Source organism: Molossus molossus, unplaced genomic scaffold (assembly GCF_014108415.1).
Source record: "Molossus molossus isolate mMolMol1 unplaced genomic scaffold, mMolMol1.p scaffold_m16_p_22, whole genome shotgun sequence".
NCBI classification, from domain to species: Eukaryota; Metazoa; Chordata; class Mammalia; order Chiroptera; family Molossidae; genus Molossus; species Molossus molossus.
This window is the reverse complement of record NW_023425358.1, coordinates 37933524-37953422: the sequence shown is the minus strand read 5'-3', so window position 1 is coordinate 37953422 and position 19899 is coordinate 37933524. Positions and strand designations below refer to the sequence as shown.

At 66.8% G+C, this 19899-nt stretch overlaps 1 protein-coding gene across 1 annotated transcript; it reads right to left on the bottom strand.

Moving 5' to 3' along the window:
* Window positions 1–3853: 3853 nt before the first annotated feature.
* Window positions 3854–18755, bottom strand: MMP17 (matrix metallopeptidase 17). The gene is made up of 10 exons (XM_036277307.1): window positions 18627–18755; window positions 11725–11857; window positions 11060–11189; window positions 10335–10618; window positions 9778–9954; window positions 8823–8922; window positions 7421–7503; window positions 7191–7343; window positions 4625–4882; window positions 3854–4176 (listed from the first exon to the last, which is right to left on the bottom strand). The coding sequence occupies exons 1-10, from the start codon at window positions 18753–18755 to the stop codon at window positions 3854–3856; spliced, it is 1770 nt and encodes a 589-aa protein (XP_036133200.1).
* Window positions 18756–19899: the final 1144 nt, after the last annotated feature.

Here is a 19899-nt window from a genome sequence, read left to right as displayed (position 1 = left end):
TCGGGACCCAGCCACCTCTCCCTCGGTGGCTCCCAGACCCCCAGCGTCACCTCTGTGCCATTCCCCAGGCGAGAACTGCTCAGCGGTGCCCGGGGACCCCCAGAAACAGGACTGTAGATGGCACTGTTGCCGTAAACCACCAGCTCTGCGTGATTTGGGGTGCCGCCGACTCCAGGCAGCAGGGGCCCCGTTCCTGCTGGGGTCGGTGGCAGAAGCAGCCTCCTGGGCTGGGGAGGATGCTCGCCAGCCTGGCTCAGTCCCTACCGCCCAGGAAAGTGGCTCATAGCCTGGGGGCTCCAAGGACGGCCGGCAGCTGCCACCCCGAGGACACACCCACCTGGGCACAGGGCCCAGCTGGCCCCACGGCTTTGAGCAGGACCTCGGATGTGACCACTGGGTTTCATGCCGGCTCCTGGTCCTCCAAACAGCTGCCCCCCCCAGCCTCCGTGCCCCGATTTGGAAACTGGAAGTAACTGCCTTCCCTTCATTCAAATTACGTTGTCAAGTGCAGGACAGCGCCGGCAACCACATTGCCCTGGTTCTTTGTAGGGGTGACGGCCCTTGAGAGCCCCGCCACCTGCTCCCGGGAAGGTGGCAGGAGGGGGTGAGGGGGGGTTCAGTCCCCTCGTGCTGCAGCCCACGAGCAGGGCTGAAGCCTGTGCCCCCACCATTCCCATGATGAAGCCCCAGCCAACGGGAGGGTGTTAGGGGGTGAGGCCATGAATGATGAGAAGCCGGGATTAGGGTCCCTAAAGATGAGACCAGCCCGGCCAGTGTGGCTCAGTGGTTGAGTGTCGTCCCTGCACCAAGAAGTTGCCGCCGGTCAGGGCACACGCCCAGATTGTGGGCCCGATCCCCAGTGGGGGGCATGCAGGAGGCGGCCAGTCGATGTTCTCTCTCATCATGTTTCTCTTTCTCTCCCTTTCTCTTGTTCTCTTTTTAAAAAAGTAAAAATATTTTTTAACCAGAGACCAGAACTCTGCCTGCCACCGGAGGACACAGGAAGTGGCTCTCCAGGAAGGAGCCTGCAGCACCGACCTGGGGTTCCCAGCCTCCGGGACTGGGAGTCAGACTGTTTGAGCCCCCAGGCTGCAGCGTTTGATAGGGCCCCCTCAGCCCAGACCAGTGCCTCAGTGTCCCCACCTGCAAAATGTGTTCTGGCCCTTGCAGCCACCCGTGGCGACGCTTTGTACACGTGGCACCCACGCGCGGGGCCATGTGTTTGCCCACGAGGCCGAGCCCCGCGGAGGTCACCGCCCCTGTGCCCGGCGTGGGGTCCTCGCCCTTCCTGGTGCGGCAGGTGTGCTCTGACCTCCTTCGGGGGATCTGTCCAGGGCTGTCACCATGGCAGCAGTGTCCCTGGAGGGCCCTCCACTTCTCCAAGTGGAGCCAGCTCAGCCAGGGATAAAAATAGACTTTGGCCGAAAACCCTCCGTCTCCCCGTGAAACCTCCAGGTGTTTCTGCGGCGACTTACCTGACACCGAAACTGTGCACAGCATCATCCTGCCACACGCCGGCCCAAGACGCAGAACCGGAAACTGACTGAGACTCTTCAGGCTGCGACCGCCCCGGAGCTTCGGGGGTGCCAAGGTCGTGGAGGGCAAGGGAAGACCGAGGGGCTTGGAGAACGAAACCCGGGGGCAGCTCAGGGTCCCGGGGACGCTGGGTCGCGTTGTCCACAGAGGGTGTCGGGACAAGTGCAGAGACCTGACGGGTCCCGTTATTTCTTGATTTGACCGTGGGGCAAAGTCAAACTGTGACCGTGGGAAGTGCCCCAGACGATGTAGGTAAGAGAAGGTTCCTGTCCTCTACCTGCAACTCCTCTGAACAGATTATTTCAAAGTGTAGAGACAGACGTGTGTGGAGGAGGAGGGGAGGGGCGGTGTGTGCCGTGGGTTTGCTCGGGAGCCCAGACGGAAGCTGAGGATGTCACCGATGACTCGTCCCTCCTGACCCCACGCGGGGTCCCTGACTCTGTCCCTGGCGTTCGTGTCTTTACACAAGACAGACTTGGTGAGAAAGTTTTATCAAAGTGTTTGGCTTTAACACGACGGCAAGACCACCACCCACCTTAACGGCCTGGCTTCCTGCAGACCTGGTCCGGTCTGCTCTGCCCCCGGGGCTGAGGCTCTGCCCCCATCCTCTCTGGGCCCTTTCCCAAAATGCACAGGGACCCCTGCAAATGGAGGGGGGCCATGCGGGGGAGTGGGCGGGCAGGGGCGCCCTAAACGAGCGAGGAGAGACTTCCAATGAGTGGTCTGATGGGCACAGAGCCCTCCCAGCTCCAGGGACCAGACGGCGGGCAGACCGGCCTGGGACGCGGCCTGGAGCCTGCTGCGGCAGCTGAGCATTCTGGGTCCTGTCTCTGCTACCTGGGCGCAGGTGAGGGTGTGCTCTCAAGCAGTGACTTTCCTGCCCCTCCCTCGGGCTAGTGGGGACATTCAGGGGTGACTTCCTGTTACCAGGCTGTGAACTCGATGCCCTGTAGCAGCTACCGCCCGGGGGTGGCAGTTCTCTCGTGGGAGGACACAGCTTTCTGCTCAGCAGGCCTGCCTGCCCGGACGTCTGCGCTGCGGCTCCTGCCTTGGCCCCTGCCCCCTGCCTGGGACCAACTCCTCCTCCTCCTCCCCAGGTGGCCTCCTGCACCCCAAGGACATCACACTGCAGGCGGGGGGCCCTGCTGGGCACCAGCCCCGGTTCTGAGCCTCACAGCCTATGCTCCTCAGTAGTCTCTTCCTACCTGAACCCCATGTTCGCTCTGGGTGTTAGGAGGCCCCTCCAGGCCCAGTCCACACCCCCGGGAACTCTGGTGAATGGCTCCCCGCAGTGCAGGAGGCGGGCTCCTGACCCAGGGGCTCCCCTGCCCCTCTGGGCGGGACGGAGGCTGCTGTCCTGGACCCTGAACCCCGGGCAGCAGGCGGGCTGGCAGCCACGCCCCAGGCGCCTCCCGTCTCCTGCACGCCCCTTCACCCACAGGCTTCGTCGGACGCGCCAGCCAGAGCGGCGGACCTGAGACCTGAGAGGCCCCGGGCTGCAGGCAGGAAGCTCATTTCCTGAGCCGGCCTCCACTTGCCCATCTGTGAAATGGGTGTCATGACCCCGGGGACACGGAGTCGTCGAAGTGCTGGATAGAACGGTGCTGGTGAACCCCAAGGAGGAAGTGACCACTGTACAGCCCCCCTGGAGGCCCCCACCACCTGAGTACAGGCGGGCTTGGGGTCCAGGTCTGGAGCGCGGCCACCCCGGGCCCCGCTGGAAGGGTGTCAGGGAGCTGAGCCTGTGCGCTAGGAAGCAGGGGGCCGTGTGGGTGGTGTCACAGGGAGTCCAGCGGTGGCCCCCACGTGGGGGCTCGTCTGGGGTGGCAGCTGCCTGAGCGAAGCAGTGACAGGCCCTCTGGGCCCGGGGACAGGAGCCCACGGGTGGGCAGAAGCACCAGGGACCAGGGACGCAGTGCAGACGCGAATGGGGGGTGCCGGCCGTGCTGTGCGGTCCAGGGCCCAAGTGAGGCCACCGGCCCTGCTGCCCGGCCCGTCAGTGGAGCTCGGTGTCCCCTGGCTGCAAGGACAATGTCTCCCGGACTCCCGGCTGGGCTGCGCCAGGGTGGGTGGAGGCGGAGCAGCAGGCTCGGTGCTCCTGCGTCCAGAGTCAGTGTCCACCGGCCAGGGGGCCACGCCCTGGGCCGCGCGCCGGCTGGGAGGCTGACACGGTGCTCTGTTCCGGGGCCGCTAGGCCGGGTCCCCAGGCCACACCCTTCCCCTCTGGGAGCTCTTGCTTTGGGTGCTGGAGGGCGGGCGCACCGTCCCTGCCCTGGGCAGCCCTGGGCTGTGACCGTCTGTCCTCTCGCACCGGCTGTCAGAGCGCTAGGGCCCAGGCCCCCCTCCACAGGAAGCTCAGCAGCAGCAGCTTGGCGACCAGCAGGGAGTCCAAGGCCCCCGGGGGGTCGGCAGCCAGGGAGCTGCAGGCGCACACCTGGTAGCCGTCCTCTGAGTGGCTGTGGTCGTGCTGCCCGGGCGGGGCGTGGGCCCCGGCCCCTCCCTCCGCCCCCGCGGAGTCGCCCTGCGGGTCTCGGCAGGCCAGCCAGTCCCGGGCGGTGGACTGCGGGTACCCGGGCGCCGCGGCCAGCTCGCTGTCCGGCACCTTCCAGTACTCCCTGCCGCGGAAGAAGTAGGCGGCCCCTGGGGAGGAGACGGAGGGCAGCTGAGTGCAGGCTGCAGGGCCAGCCTCTGTCTGTCCGTCTGTCTGTCTGTCCCGGGGCTGGAGAGCTCTTTAGCTGCCTGCAGGCAGGGGAGGGAGGAGATGCCCCTGGGTGTCTCCCCTGCTGGACACTACTGAGGGCCCACGGTGCACCAGGCCGTCCTGGGCACCGGAGCTTTGAAAACTGAGCAGGAACTTCAGCCCCCGTGACGCTGCCCCTGTGGGCACAGCGGTCATCAGTACGGCCGGGTCGGGGAGGGGAGGGGCAGAGCGCGGCGGCCGCCTGCTGCGACGGGACCCTGGGGGTCAGTGACAGTGAGCACAGGTGCACTCACTGGCTCAGGGCGACTCCCAGCCACCCTCTCTGGATCCCGGTCTGCAGGTGGGGAGACTGAGGCGGCACCCCACCCTCGGCCCCCGCTGGCTCACCATCCGACCAGCGCATGGCGTCGTCCAGGGTGCTGGGGACGCCCCTCCACGGGGGGCTCTGGGCCGGGTGGCCAGGGTCCATGCGCCGCGTGTGCTCATCGTAGCGCCAGTACAATTGGCCCTTAAAGAAATAAGTCTTGTCATTGTGGGCCCAGGAGAAGGCAGCGTCGACGCCGCCGGGAGGGAGGCCAAAGTCCGAGACGGGCCGCGGGAATCCTTCCTCTGCGTGGGTGTCCTTGAACACCCAGTATCTGTCTCCTGGGGAGAGAAAGAGCCGGCTGGGCTCAGCCCGCCCGCAGGCGGGGGCTCCAGCCCTGGTGTCCCGCCCGTCACCCCCACGACGCCTCCACCCCACAGGACCCACCAGTCCCGTGAGCCCAAGCCCTGTCCTGCCACCTGCCCCGTGCCTGGCGCCGCCAGCACCCAGGTCCCGAGAAGGCAGCCGCTTCGCAGTCTCGGGAGGCGTCACGGCCCAGGAGATGCCCCGTATCTGCCCTCCCTCCTCCGCTTCTGCCAGGCGGGCCAGGAGCCTCCTGAGGCCGAGACGTGACAGGCGTCCGGCAGGTGTGACCGGACACGCGGGAGCACCTGCAGAAGGCCAGACACCACCCGGAACTTCAGATCTACACGTCACACTTTCCGAGGACGGCTGAGGCGCTCCGGGCACACCCCCGACTCGGACGTGGGTGATTCCAGGTGGGGACGCAGGTCCTCCCCCCGGCTGAGCGACATCAGCCCTGCTGTCCCGGCAAAGGGAAGCACAACATCTAGAAACCTTGGCTGGACAGAGGACCGCAGGAGACGTTTCACTAAAGAACACATGCCAACGGCCACGCGTCACACGGAAAGATGCTCGGCAGCGGTGCCACGAGGGACACGCGCACCAAAGCCGCGGCGACACCATGCTCACCCACCCCGACGGCCACTCGAGACCGAGCGACGCGTGTCGGCAAGGGTGTGCGCCGGGCACGGGGGCGCCGCCTTCGAAAGGGTGGGGTCGTCAGACGAGCACACGCAGAGCGGCCATGGCGCCCAGCCCCGTTCTGTGCCTGCACCTGGAGCGAGCAGGGGCAGGGAGCGATGCCCACACCCGTGTGCACAGCATCAGCCACAGCGGCCAAGAGCTGCACGGAACCCGAGCGTCCTTGAGCGGATGATACGAGGAAGGGAATCCACCTCTGCCTTAAGGATGAATCCTGACGACGTGATGAGTGGAATAAACCACCGAAGGAAAAACAGCGCATGATCCCACCTGCACCAGGGACCTGGAAATGTCAAATTCACGGGGACAGAGAGTAGACGGTGGGTGCCAGGGGCTGCGGGTAGGTTTCATGGGGACAGAGCTTCAGTTTGGGAAGATGACAGAGTCCTGGAGAAGGTGGTGGTGACGGCCACACGGCTGTGAATGTGCTTAATGCCCTTGAGCTGTGTGATCGAATATGGTTAAGACAGGCCGGCCGGTGTGCTCAGTGGGCTGAGCGTTGTCCCAGGCACCAAGAGGTCCCGGTTCGACTCCTGGTCAGGGCACATGCCCAGGTGGTGGGCTCGACCCCCAGTAGGGGGCGTGCAGGAGGCAGCTGATCGATGTTTCTCTCTCACATGGATGTTTCTCTCGCTCCCTTCCTCTCTCTCTAAAAGTCAATCAAAACATATTTTAAAGATAAATAAGTAACAAGCAAAAACGTCCTTTGCGGGAAACTGGAAACGGCGGAAACGCCTGTGAGCGGGAGGTGAAGGCGTCAGGCCCGCGGCCAGGACTGTGAGGCGGGGCGGGTGCCTGGGATGGGGCAGCTGAGTGAACGGCCCCGGGGGCCACGCTCCTGACCCCTCAGACCCGCAGCTGTGGATTCTGTTTTCACGTGTTGAGAAGCAGTCAAGTCCAGAGGACATCCCGACGGCGGCCAGGCCTGGGCAGCGAGACTGAGGTGGACCCACCGTGAGAGGGCTTGGGCCCCGGGCCCCGCACACGGAGGCTGAGCTAGCTGGGCGGGGACAGCGGGATGGCTTCCCTGCGGGGAGTCTGCCCGTGTCCCAGAAGCACAGAAGCCCCTGTGCGGGGTGGGACGGAGGCCAGCAGCCTGGGGCCCCCAGAGCTCCAGGCCCATCCGGCCTCCTCCCCACACTGAAGGTCACTCCCCGGGAGCGGGCCCGAGGGTGGACTGATGTCCCCCGGATGACACACAGGCCTGGACGGGGTCCCCACTGCACGCGAGTCAGCCCCTTGCCCCTGCACTTCCGTCCTGTGTCCTCGCCCCTCCCAGTTCCAGCCTCGTAGCCCTCTCTGCACTCGGCAGGACCTTTTCTGCCCCAGGACCTTTGCACAGGCCGTTGCCTCAGGTTCGCCCAGAATTACTTTCCTCATCGCTTGTGCCTGCTGATCGTGTGCCCCCCCCAGGGCGGGCAGGGCCTCGTGTCTCAGCCCCTGGTCTGTGCAGCGTCTCACAGCGCGGGGCCCAGAGTGGGTGCTCAGCAAACACGCGCTGGCGGGACCCAGGCGGACGGGAAGGTCTCCGCTCTGTGTGCGGAGCGAGCTCAGGCCCCGGGAGCAGCCTGGCAGGGAGCCCACCTTTGAAGAAGACGATCTTGTGGTCGGTGGTGCGCTCGTACACGGCGTCCACGCCGTCCAGGTGCAGCGGCAGGCCACGCCAGAAACGGTGTGTCTGTGCCGGCTGCAGCGACACCAGGTGCCGATCGCGGGTCAGCCGCCAGAAGTACGTGCCTGCGGGCGCAGGGCGGGGCTGCAGGTGGCCGGCCTGGCCCAGGGCACCTGCCCCCCGCGCCGCACCCCTGCGCTACCTTTGAAGAAGAAGGCCTCTCCGCGGATCTGGGCCACCGCGTCGAAGTGAGTGGTGCACCTGTGCGGCACGTCCCTCTGCGTCCTGGGGGGAGAGCAGGCGGAGCCCCAGCCTGAGCCACTGAGGGGCCACCTGAGGGAGCCCACGCGCTCCTGCCGCCGAGACACTAGCAGGCGAGACGGACCCCGGCCAGGTCCGCATCTGAACAGGCCGGCGCTCCAGCTCACGCCCACCGTCCGCGGAAATGCCGGCCATCGTGCGGGGCCCCGCTGTGGCTGTGGCCCTGCCTGAGGGACGGCTCAGGACAGCGTGACGGTGCAAAGTCCAGAACTGAACCGTCGGCAGGACACGGAGCCGAGAACACAGCTGGGCACACGCCCTGCATCCTTGCTCCCGACGGGCCGCAGGCAAGAAGGCGACACACGCCGGGCCCGTCGGACACGTGCGCCCAGTACCGACCTTCTCAGGTGCGTGTGGGGCGCGTACACACACACACACACGCATGCACACGCGCACGGGAGGGCCAGTGGTGCCTTTAGGAGTGTGCACCGTCGCCACGGTAACTTAAGGAACAAGTGGACGGAGAAGGGAGAGCAACCCCTTCAGACCTTAGTGGGCCTCGTGCTGTCCACAGCCAAGTGAGGGAAGCGTCAAACTACACCGAGTGAGCCTCAGTATCCATATGTGAGCTCAGCGCGTGTGGACACGAGGGTGGCACAGAGCAGGCTGAGTAGGCGGTGTGGGGCGGGGCAGGGTGCAGGTGCGGCCTGTGACCCCAGGAGCCCCAAGAGCGGGTGGCTGCTTTAACCCAGGGGCTCCCTAAAGTGGCCTCCAAGGTGGGCAGCATCCCCCTGGATTCGGTCCAGCCCAGCCCTCAGGATGCTTCCTGGGACAAGGCCTGTGGGACTGCAGACTCATGCACAGGCTGCATGCGCGTGCACATGCACACGTGTGTGCGCATGTGTGCACATGCATGTGTGTGCAGGTGCATGCGTGTGCATGTGCATGCGCGTGCCCCAGCCGCACCAGCCCGGCACAGCCCAGGTCTCCCATCTCCCAAGCCCCCCCAGTGACAAGGCCCCTCCACGGTGGAGCGGTGACCCACCCCCCACCCGTCTGAATTCCTGACCCACAGAGTCCCCAGGTTTGGAAAAGGCGGTGGTCTGATATTAGGGGCCAGGGCGCTTGTTACACGTGTGTCAGTGACAGAGACAGAGGCCACAAGGACGTCACACATGTGAATGCAACACCTCTGCCCAGGCTGGGGAGCAGGTGTCCCCCCACTGTCTGGGAGCTGGAAAAGCAAAGCATGGCTCAGGGCTGGGCCCTTCTCAGAGGAGCCTGGAGCCCAGGACACCGAGCCTGCTGGGGTGCAGCGGCAGGGGAGAGGGGCCCATGCTTACGGGGTGCTGGACCGGTTGTCAGGGGGCTCCGGCAGGTGGGGGGGCTCCCTGGGCTCTGTGGAGTCGGGCTGTGCCGTGGGGGACACGGACTCCCGCACGCCTGTGGAGACAGGGGGACTGCATGGAACCCAGAGGGCCCGCCTCCCCCAAATCCCAGCACCCTTCCTGAACCCCGGGTGGACGCCAGCAATGGGCCTGTGCGTGGCCCGGAGCCCAGCACCGACTGTGAGCAGGGACAACCCTGACCGGACCCCGGACAACAGAAGACAGGTGTCCAACCAGAACGCGGTGCTGGGCGCTCACAGCAGCGTGATCCCTGACAGCAGCGCGGGGACGCCCAGGGGCGAGCGGAGGGAGAACCGTCCGCCCTGAGCAGGGACGAAGGACGGATCCCCAGGATGCGGACGGACCTTGCAAACAGGTCGTCCCACGGAAGGAGCGGCCTCGACAGGCCACAGAACTCCCAGAGAAGGCAGAGGGTGGTGGGTGCAGGGAGGACACGGAAGGCAGGGAGAAGGAGACGGGGGTTTCGTCTGGCCTCAGCCGCTCCCAAGACGGCCTCCTCCCGCCCCAGGCCCCACGTGTCTCCAGCAGCGGGCTCTGGGCCACCCCTGGCTGCTGGCTCGGCCTAAGTGGTCACCCTGCCTCAGCTCCCCCCGTTGGTGGGGACACAGCTCCCACTTCACAGGTGCTGTGCACAGGGCCCGGCACGGTCACGCCACCTGTCACCTCTGAGACCCCTGGGGCTCAGACGCAGAGCTGTCCGGGTGAGGCGGGGACACCCGGGGACAGCACAGTGCGTGTTCACTCCATGCACGTGCCCGCCGGGGGGGCGCCTGGTGCTGGGCATGCGGGCTGAGCAGACAGAACTCTACCCCCGCGGGCTCTGCACTGGGGGGCCCCCAGCTTCTGCCCCCCTCTTCGGGAGGCTGTGGGGCTCTGGGGGAGCACTCACCGTACAGCTGCCAGACACGCACCCGGTCTGCGTAGGGGAGCCCGTAGTGCAGCGGGTCGCCCACGGGGCCCTGGTAGTAGGGCTGCATGATGGAGTGCGTGGCCGCCACGTGGCTCAGCCCGATGGCGTGGCCGAACTCATGCACAGCCACGGCGAACAGGTCCATGCCGTGGGCATCTGGGGACACGGGAGGAGTGAGCAGGGGGGGCAGCCGCAGGGACAGGTGAGTACGTGCACAGGCCGGGGTCTGTGGGGTCAGCCACGTGGCGGATACTTTAGGTCACCTGGACCCCAGCCTACAGGGAGGGCTGGAGGGCTCAGGGCCAGGGCTCTCGTAGACTGGGGTGCGGACTCATAGACCGGGGTGTGGACTAATTCCACGAGGCCCCTCCTCCCTGCCCACGTCCTCACCCTGTGCCACGTGGCCGTCCTGGTCCCCTCAGGAGGCCTTGGCGCTTTCTCTACCTTCACAGGGTCAGCGTGGCTCCCTGCCAGTTCCCGGGGTCTGTCGGGACCCCTGGGCTATGCAGGGTCCTGAGGGCTCAGCCCAGACACACCTGAGGACCGGAAGGTCCAGGCCTCGTCATCGTCAAAGTGGGTGTCCCCTGCAGTGTGGTGGTCGCCGGGGAAGAAGGCATGGGCCACGGTGCCGCCGGGGCCATCGAAGGGGTAGCGGTCGTTGTGCTCGGCCTTGGAGAAGTCGATCTGGATGTCGGCGGTGCTGCCGGCCACCTCGTGGAAGTTCAGGGGCGTGATGTCGCTCCAGACCTTGAGGGCGTAGTGCATGAGCGCGCGGACCGTGTCTCGGCCCAGGGACGAGGCCCGCGGGAACGTCCGGACCCTGGGGCGGGCGGGGTTGGAGCCGGGGGTCGGGTCACCCGGACAGGCCAAGTGTCCCCGCCCCAGGCCGGAGTGTGCTCCCTGGGCTGTCCCTCCCGGGCTGGGTGTTGGGGCCCTATTTGGACCTGAGGTTTTGCAGTGCAGTTAAGGCAGGGATTGAGCCCAGACCATCCTGGGAGGGGGTGGGGGGCACTAAATCCACGGAGAGTGTTCCCGCAGAGAGAGGACAACAGACAGAGAGGACGTGGCCATCTGGGGAGGGAGGCGGGGCCTGGAGTGATGGGCGGGGTGGACATAGCCTGGGAGGAGCCCGCCCTGCGACGTGGGACCTTGGACTTCCGGGCCGGAACCGAGGGGGCAAAGCCCTGTGGTCTGGAGCCCCGGTGTGGGTGGCCAGCAGCCCCCGGACACTAAGACCAGGACAGGGAGGCCTTGCACCCACCTCCAGGACAGGTTCCTCTTGCTCCACCGGGTCGGGGCGGGAGCCTGCCGCCGCCTGCGAAAGGGGGCCGCAGCCGGCAGGTCGGGCAGCGAGCAGCGAGGGGTCTTCATCAGCGCCAGGGTGGCCTCGTCTGCAGGCGGGCGGGGGTCAGCGCCAGCCCCCCGAGGGCTGTGACCTCCACCCACGGGTCTGGCGGGGACGGGGTCACTAACGCACGGCAGGGCCCCGACCAGTTCTGCCAACCTCCTGCGTTTCCCGGACACACTTTCTCCCCTCAGGGGCCTGGGGACAGACAGGTTCCCAGCAGCCAGCCCTGGGGGGTCTTCACAAAACTGGAGTTCGTGGCCAGCATGTAAAAAGTGGGGTGTTCACTAACCCCCCGACTTCTGGTTTCTCTTAGAGAGCTGGGAGTTGGGGCAGCACCAGGCTGGCATCTGGAGGGGCAGAAAATGCAGGCCCTGTGGGCATGGAGCCTGCACCCCTGCTGTGCTGTGTGGGCTCTGGGGGGACAGTGCGGGTGGCTACGGAGCGGCTCCCACCTAGCGGGACGCCTTGGCCCTGCCCAGGGACAGCAGGCCTGTCCCTGACCCCACCCTCTGGGGGGTGCAGGCCTGGACGGGAGGGGTGGGGAGAACCCCGCTTCGGGACGGGGCTTTGGGACCCACCCAGGACGCCGGTGGCCTCCAGGCCGGCAAAGCGCTGCATGGCGGCGATGGCCTTGGCCAGCTCCTCCTGCGTCTGCAGCTGCCCAGCGGCAGGGTCTGCGGGGGGCAGGTAGCCGAACCTGCTCAGCCACTCCTGGGCAGAGAGCCGAGTGAGGGGGAGTGGGGGCCCGGCCTGGCCCCTCTCCATCAGCCCACGGGGCCCCTCTGCCCTCCCCTCAGCGGCCGGGTGGAATGTGCCCCCCACAACTGCTGGGGCCGCCTGCCCGCTCACTCGGGGCGGCAGGCGCCCGGGGCGCACGGAAGAGAACCACACTTTAAAAAGTTACTAAACGTGCAAATCCAGGCCCTGCGAGGCAGCCCCTGGGACCCGAGGTCTGGGCCTCACTCAGAAGGGCCCTGGGCCGAGACCCTGTTTTTTTTTTTATCCTCACCCGAGGACATTTTTGCATTTATCTTCAGGTAGAGTGGGAGGGAGGGAGAGAGAGAAACACTGACGTGAAAGAAACACATTGAGCCCTGGCCGGTTTTGCTCAGCGGTTAGAGCGTTGGCCTGTGGTCCAGAGAGACCGGGGTTCGGTTCCCGCTAAGGGCACGTACCTCGGTTGCAGTTTGTCCCTGGCCCTGGTTGGTCGTGCGGGTGGCAGCCACTCGATGTGTCCCTTCACGTCGATGTTTCTCTCTCTCTTCCTCTCTCTCCCTCCCACTCTATCTGTACAAAAAATGGAAAAATGTCCTTGGGTGAGGATAAAAAAAAAAAAAAAAAGAATCACATTGAGTGGTCGCCACCCACACGACCCCAACCAGGGCCGGGGACAAACTGCAACCGAGGTACATGCCCTTAGCAGGAACCGAACCCGGGTCTCTCTGGACCGCAGGCCGACGTTCAGCAACCTCCTTGCTGGACAACCCAGGCGAGTCACTCAACCTCTCTGGGCTGCTCTCTCGCCTGTGGATGTGGGGCAGAGGTGAGAACCACTGACCCCCGGGGTGACCTGCCTGCAAGCTCACTGAGCCGTCCTCGCTCCCTGGGGATAGGATGGTGTGGGGGGGGACAGGGGTTCAGACGAGCTGCTCCCTCCGGCCCCTAGCAGCCTGGCCGGGCGGCCGCCGCGGTCCCAGCCTTCAGAGGCCTCGAGCGAGCGCGGACAGGAGGGCTCAGCTGCAGGTCTGAGTGTCCTCCCCTCTCAGGCCAGGGTGGGGTAGAGCTGAGGGCAGTGGCCACTGGTGCCACCAGGCCTGGGACTCCGCAGTCTACGGTCCCCACTGGGGCCGGACTCTCAGAACAGAGCCCAGTCTGAGGGCTGGGGTCTGACCCTACAGCTCAGACATCCCAACACCCTGTGCAGACACCTCTCCCGACGGACGACGCGCATCACACAGCTCATCACACAGGTCATCGCCCCCCCTCCACCCAGACCGAGGCCTCTGCAGCGGTGGTGGTGGGCGTCTGGGCCCAGCAGCAGCAAAGGAGCAGCCCCCAGCTCGCCAGGGGAGACCCCGAGGACGGTGTAACAGCAGGGCAGGCCCCTGGCAGGTCTGGGGGCACGCTGGCAGCCCCACCCTCAGGTGGACACACGGGGCAGGTGGGGGGCCTGCCGAGACCACGGAGCCCCCAACACGAAGCCGTCATTCATGATGGGGAGGAGCAGTCAGCCCCACTGAGCCAGGAAGGGCAGAGAGGGGCCATGGGGATGGGCACCTGAAACAGCCCGCCCCCCGGTTGCAGCTCACCCCAAATTGCCAAATGGCTGAGGTTTACATTGTTTTCCTGGAAGTTGATACATTTTCAACATCAGAGGCGGCCAGGGGCCGGGAGGAGCGGGACGCCCAGATGCCAGGGGAGAGCCCGTCCTCGGGCTGTGGTCCCGCCAGGGCAGCAGTGCCTGCAGCCTCCAGGAGCCAAGGCAGCCCCTCCCCCAAGGACGCAGTCACCCCACCCCCACAGGCTGTGGTCTGCCCCGCCCCCAACACCTGGGAGCCCACAGGTCCCACAGGTGGGGGGCATCCCCTCCCTGCACACCCACGGACCTCCCCCACCTCCCCACTCTATCACCAAGGCGCCTGCACGTCTCCAGGGCAACAGGCTGCGCGGGAGGGTGGTGCCGAGCCTTCCAGAAGGCCAGAGGGGGCGGGGCTGCCAGCAGGGGGCGGGGGCGGGGGAGAGGTGCCAACCCACAAGGCCAACCTCCAAGGAGCCCCTCCCCCAGCTGAGCCAGTGTGCAGATAGGGAAACTGAGGCCCGGGAAGGGGGACCCCACCGCCTGGCTCACTGCCAGCCTTCCCACGTGCTCCCCCGAGCCCCTGGGTTCACACGGGTCACCGGTGGGCAGGTGGCACCAGGTGTGGCCGTGCTGGGCGCCAGCAGGTGTGCGGTGGCCCCGTAACCGCCCTGGGTGGCTGTCAGTGCATTTCCAGGGGTGCCGCCACCACACGGGGCAGCGCTGGCGGTCCGTCCGCCACAGGTGCCCGTCACGCCAGCCACTGGTAGTCAAGAGGGGCTCACTGTGCGCCCGCCTCAGGCAGCCCTGTCCTTGCCACTTACACGTGGGGGAGGAGGGCCCAGGAGACAGCCCAGCGGCGCCCTCCCCGCTGGGGGAGGAAGCCAGCCTCGGACGCACGCTGGCCGGGCCAGGTGGGGGCACGCGGCTGCCCTCCCTGCCACGGTGCCGTGGGCTGGCCCTGGCCCGGGCTTTGGCAGCTCCTTGGGGACCTTGGGGACAGATGGCTGAACTGTCAGCCACCTTCCAGCTCCAACTGGGCTCCACCAGCCCGGCACCACCCACTGTGCAGACGAGGAAACTGAGGCCCAGCTCAGAGCAGGCCGGCACCTGCTCTGTCGGCTCTTCGCCCTCTGCAGCTGGGGTGCCCTCCCCTCCATGCACAGCTGAGGAAACTGAGGCCATAATCACTGACGGAACTGCTGGCTGTGGGGGTGATCCCGTGGCGGTCCCCAACACACCCTTAGCAAGTGCCCCTGTGACAGCAAAGACCGGGGGAGACCCCGCCTGCCATCCTCCGGAGTGGACAGAGACCCACGGCAAACAAATGAAGCGATTACTTCACAGTCACTGCAATGAGGGGTCCTGACAGTGGGCGTGGTCGACCCTTTCCCTTCGCTGACCTGCCCCCGGCTCACCGACCGGGGGGACAGCTGTGTGGGAACAGGGTGCACGTCTGTGGCGTTCATTTGTGCTTGGCACACAGCAGCTGCTCAGGGAAAAACCGCTGGGCCAGTGAGGCGGCACTGTGACCCCATTTTACAGAAGAGGAAACGGAGGTGCTGACAGGTTAGGTCACACAGTGAACCCAGGCTGTCTGGCTGCGGAGCCTGTCCGTAACCACTGTGCTAGGGTGGGAAGTGAGGCCACCGGAGCAGGTGCTCGGGGACCACATCCCCGGGGGTGACCTGAGGGAGCTGGCCAGGTGCCTAGCAGCTTGTGCAAAGGCCCTGGGGCAGGGCCCGTCTGGGAAGTCCAGGGAGCAGACAGAGGGCGGAACAGCCCTGAGAATCTGCCTGTCTCTGCATCCTGTCCAAACCAGCCTGGTCCCCGAGAGCGGGGGGAGCTGGAGAGCAGCCCGGCGGCCGTCAGCTAACGAGTGACAGACACGTCACCCTCAGTGCGCATTTCTGGAAGGCCAGGTTGCCATCAACGGAGACAGAAATCAGATGCTCAAGCACCCTGGGCAGGCCCTGAGGACGGCAGTGCGTCAGGGAACACTGCGGAGCCCCAAGACCTCGCAGCCTTCCCCTCAGACGCGACGCTCCCCGAGCCATCCCAGGCAGCACCCCACGGCCCCTCTCATGGCCCCACTGAGCAGACGAGCACACTGAGGCCGGCGAGCAGCAGCCTGGGGTCCCCACCACGAGAGGACTGGGCACCCTCCCCGCTCAACCACAGGCGCCCGGCATGGTCCTGCCCAGGCCACACTGGCTCCCACACCAAAGCCCACAAAGACTTCTCAGTCCCTCCGCCTGGCCGCCCGCCCGGAGCCTTGTCACTTGTTGGCGGTGCCTGGGGGTGGGAGGGGCCGAGGAGCAGGCTGGGGGTCCTCAGACATCAGCAGAGGGACACTCCGCTCCCCGTTAACCCTTCCCAGCTCTCTAGCTCTTGGCTGAGGGCAGGTGGCTGGTTTCTCCACTGCGGCTGTGAAGGATACGCCTGGCCCCCTGCCAGGTCCATGACTCAACCCTGAGCCCGCAGAGGGTCCATGGCTCCCTGGGTGCCGGGGCCAGAGGCCACAGGCCGAGGCCAGGGTGAGGGGGTGACTGTCAGCTCGGTCACCCCCACTCCGTGCTGGCCCCAGGTGGGGGGCAGGGTGTTCCCAGCGAGGTCCTGGCTCCCGGTCACCATCATCCCCTGCTCAGTCCCTGGGAGCTGCTGGGTCAGCGGGGGTGACACTCATCCCAGCCACCCTCACACGCGATCTCAGCTACAAGCCCCGTGGCCCATCTGCGTGATGCGAGGTGATGAGGACTCAGACTTGCTGGGAGCGACACCTTTGAGGGCATGTTGGGAAATCTGCCCGCAGGGCACACGCCGGCACGTCAGGCCTGTCGCCCAGGCCCCCGGCAGGGCCCGGGTCCTCGTGTCCCGGCCTGCACCTGGCCAAGGGTGTGACATCGTGCAGTGACCTGGTGGGACAGCTGGAGACGTCTGGCCAGGCTGTGCTCCAGGACAGACTGCGAGGTGGGGACAGCAGGCCCACAACAGTGGTGGCAGGTTGTCCTCCGTGAACACTAGGGGCTGAGGTCCTGGCGCCCGGACACTTCTGGAAGGCCCAGGGGAAGAGGGGAGGAGGGGGACGCGGTCCTTCCCCTGTGGCCCAAGTATTTTGCTCTGGGCCAGGAGGGCACTGCACAGACCCTTTTTCCCACACCAATGGGCTGACAGTCACCATCAGCCGGGGGGCAGTGGCCTCAGTCCGGCTTTGTCCCCAGCTAAAGCCAGTGGGCTGGGCTGGGGGAGCCCCTCCAGGGACCCACCTCTCAGGACCCAAGGGCTCAGCTCTGTCTGGATGATGCTGGGGCCCTTCTCCTGCCTGGTGGCCAGACCGGAGCATCCAGTCAGTGGGTCCCGGGGGGCGGTATTCAGAGGGAGCAGGAAGGAGTCCCTGCTCCCCATAAATCCTGGGTGTCCCGAAGCCCTCTTGCAACTCTGGGGTTCAGGCTCTGAGGTGTCATTCCCACAAAAGCCACCAGAGGGCACCCTCTGCTCACAAACCAGGGTCAAGAGGCAGGACGGCCTCTCCCACACCAGGCGGGAGGGTCCTGGCCTCCTTGGGGTGGGGCTCTCCTAGCAAGGGCAGCACCCTCTGCTCTCCCCACTGGGCTAGACGCCAGGGCCCTGCTGTCTCTCTGCTCCAGGCTGGGAGCCAGGTCCCCTCTCCAGCACATCCCACAGGGTGCAGGACCTGTGACCCGCTGGGTGCTGGGGAACCCATGGGAGCAGGGGGAGGAGCTGCCCCGGCTGGAGCTGGGAGGAGGAGCTGCCCGGCCGGACCTGGAGGAGTGTGCCTGACCGCTCTCTGCTCGGGCGCAGGGAGAAACTTCAGAACTGCCCTGGATCTGATGAACGAACTTGACCGGGTCGGAGCTCCATCCCCTGATTGTGAGCCCCGTTAGCCTTCTAGGCCTGGGTTCTCTGTCCCTCAGCCCAGAACAGGAAACACAATGTCCCCAGAGCATGTGCCCCAGCAGGAGACCCCCAGCTCGAAAGAACCCAGAGGAGGTGGGTGCAGCCACACGATCTCAGAGGCATTTGGCTGGGAAGAAGCCAGCCGTGGGGCCCCTCGAACGTCTGTATGCAGGGGCTCTGGCTGCACCCTCTGGACGGTTTCACCGGCTGGGCAGCCAGAGCCTGTTTCTCATCTAGAACCTGTGGCCAAGTCCTGCCAAGCAGGAGTGGCAGATGCCCCCCAAATGTCCCGCCTGCCTGAAATCCACCTGGAGCTCCCCGTGTCAATGGCCTTGGGAGAGGGGCCCCCAGCTCCCCTTTAGGAGACTGCTGGTGGATGTGGGCCACGTGGGGGGCACAGCGCGGAGGGCCCTGGTCCGGGTGCCCGTCTGAGCACAGCAAGGGCAGCTGCAGGGGTGGAAACCTCAGAAGGAATCTGCTTAATGCACCTGCGCCTGGCCTCGCAGGGGTGGCAGACCCCTGTCGTCTGATCCACATCTCCCAGGTCCAGAGGAGGCTCCAAGCCTGGTGGGCTGCACGGAGGAGGGGCTGTGAAGAGGCCCCTGCTGCCGCCTCCAGTTCGGCTCCCAAGCCAGTGGGACAGCTGGCGTTGGAGGACGTGGGCGCTGGGGAAGGCGGTGGGGCTGCATCCGAGCCTGGGACCGGCAGGGGGACCCCACCACGCTCAGGTCAGAGACACGGGGGCGGCAGGGCAGGGTTGGGCGCCCTGGCAGTGGAAGTAGAGGTGACGCAGGGCCAAGATCCATGCCCAGTAGGGGGCTGGGGGCCGGCTCCCACGCTCCCCAACACCTTCTACCCCAACTCGAGAATCACCGGCGTTCCGGGCGCCCACACTCCGCAGCCCCGGCCTTTCCTCGGTTGTGGGTGCGCGCCCCTCTCCCGGCCTCCCGCGGGAACGCACGCGGGGCGCATTTCTTTCTCCCTGTGCAACGCCTGTCCCACCCGCCTAGGGTCCCCCTTTGGGGCCGCTCCGAACCGGGGGTGGGGTTCAGGTCAGGCGACCCCCGGCGTCCCTCCGCAGGCTCCAGCGGCTGCGGCGCGCTCCGAGCGCACGGGGCGGGGAAGGGACCTGCGCCTGATCCCAGACCCGGTGCGCGCGCGTCCGGCACTCGGCCCGGCGCCGCCTTAGCTTTGCTGCCCGGGAAATGGGTCGAGGGCGCCCGGTGGGTCCGCCCGCCCGGGGCCGCCTCGCGGCTGCGCACTCACCACCCCCAAGCTGAGGTCCTCGGCGCGGGGCGCGGGCGCGGCGCAGCCCCCGCGGGCCGCCAGCGCGAGCAGCAGCAGCGGCAGCGGCAGCGGCGGGGCCCGGGCCCGGGGGCGCGGCGGGTCAGGCATCGCGCTCACGGGGCGAACGGCGTGGACGTCCCCGCGCCCCACGTCCTGAGCGCCCGGCGCTCTGCTCCCGGCCGACTGAGCCGCCCAGCGGAGGGGCGGGGCGGGGCATGCTAATGTATGCTAATACCGCCGGCCTCGCGCCCCGCCCACCGCCTTAAAGGGCCCGCGCCCCGCGGGGATGTTCGGAATCCCTCGCGTCCACGGAGCGAGTCCACTAGGGGCGGGCTGATGGGGCCGGAAGGAAGGACTTTGCCAAGTGGCCCCAGGCGGTCCCGGGCGGGTGGGCGCAGACTCCGGGGGCCAGCCCCCCTTCCCCCAACAAGCAGACCCTGGCTCCCGCCCAGACCCCGCGAGGCAGCCGGGCTCCCAGAGGACGCAAGGTGGAGCCCTTGCTCCGCAGCGGTGGGGGTGGGGCGGGGGCTGGGTCCGAGGGGGGCTGGAGGAGCGTGGGAGGTGGTGGGATGGGGGGGCACTGTCCGGAGGGTTTCCTCCTGGGGCACCCGGAGTCTGCTGGGGTCAGCGAGGGCAGAGTCTGTGGTCACCGGGTTTGGGGAGGGTAGTTCGCGTGTGCCCAGCGCATGCTCAGAGCCTCCCGTACACAATCCCATTGACTTCTCACGACATCCTGACTTAAAGTATTAGTCCCGTTTCGAACGAGGAAACTGGGGCCCAGAGAAGTCAAGTGACTTGCTGGAGGTCACGGAGCCAAAGGGTCTTGGGCAGGCCGCGCCCACACCCGCCCGGCTGCCGCTGCCCCCTCCCCGGTCACCGCTGCTGTCAGGGGTGAAGTCCCATTCCACGGACAGGGAAACTGAGGCCCCGGCACTGCTGCACCTGCCGCGGTCCCGGGGGGCGAGGCACAGCCCGAGTTTGCTCACGTGCACGGACAGCTCCGCTGCCGCCACAGACCCAGCTCGCCCGGCCTGGCGTCCAGGGAAGGGGATTTATGGGCTCATTAAACGGGAGCCTCCCAGAGCGCCGACGTCAGGGGAGGCTGGGTCAGGTCTCTCCTTCTCCGCGCCGGCTTCTCCTCCGGATCCCCGCCCAGCCCTTTCCAGCCCCCCCACGGCCGTCTGTCATTGGATGATGAGGACCATGTGTCCATTCCTGAACCAACCACGTGGCTGTGAGACGAAGTGAGCCC

Excerpts from the sequence above, each read along its gene's own strand:
- MMP17 (XM_036277307.1), bottom strand. The coding sequence starts at position 18,755 with ATGCCTGACCCGCCGCGCCCCCGGGCCCGGGCCCCGCCGCTGCCGCTG. Across the intron at positions 9,955-10,334 it reads CTGGACCTTCCGGTCCTCAG|ATGCCCACGGCATGGACCTG; the intron begins GTGTGTCTGGGC and ends CCGTGTCCCCAG. Across the intron at positions 4,883-7,190 it reads CAAGATCGTCTTCTTCAAAG|GAGACAGATACTGGGTGTTC; the intron begins GTGGGCTCCCTG and ends TTCTCTCCCCAG.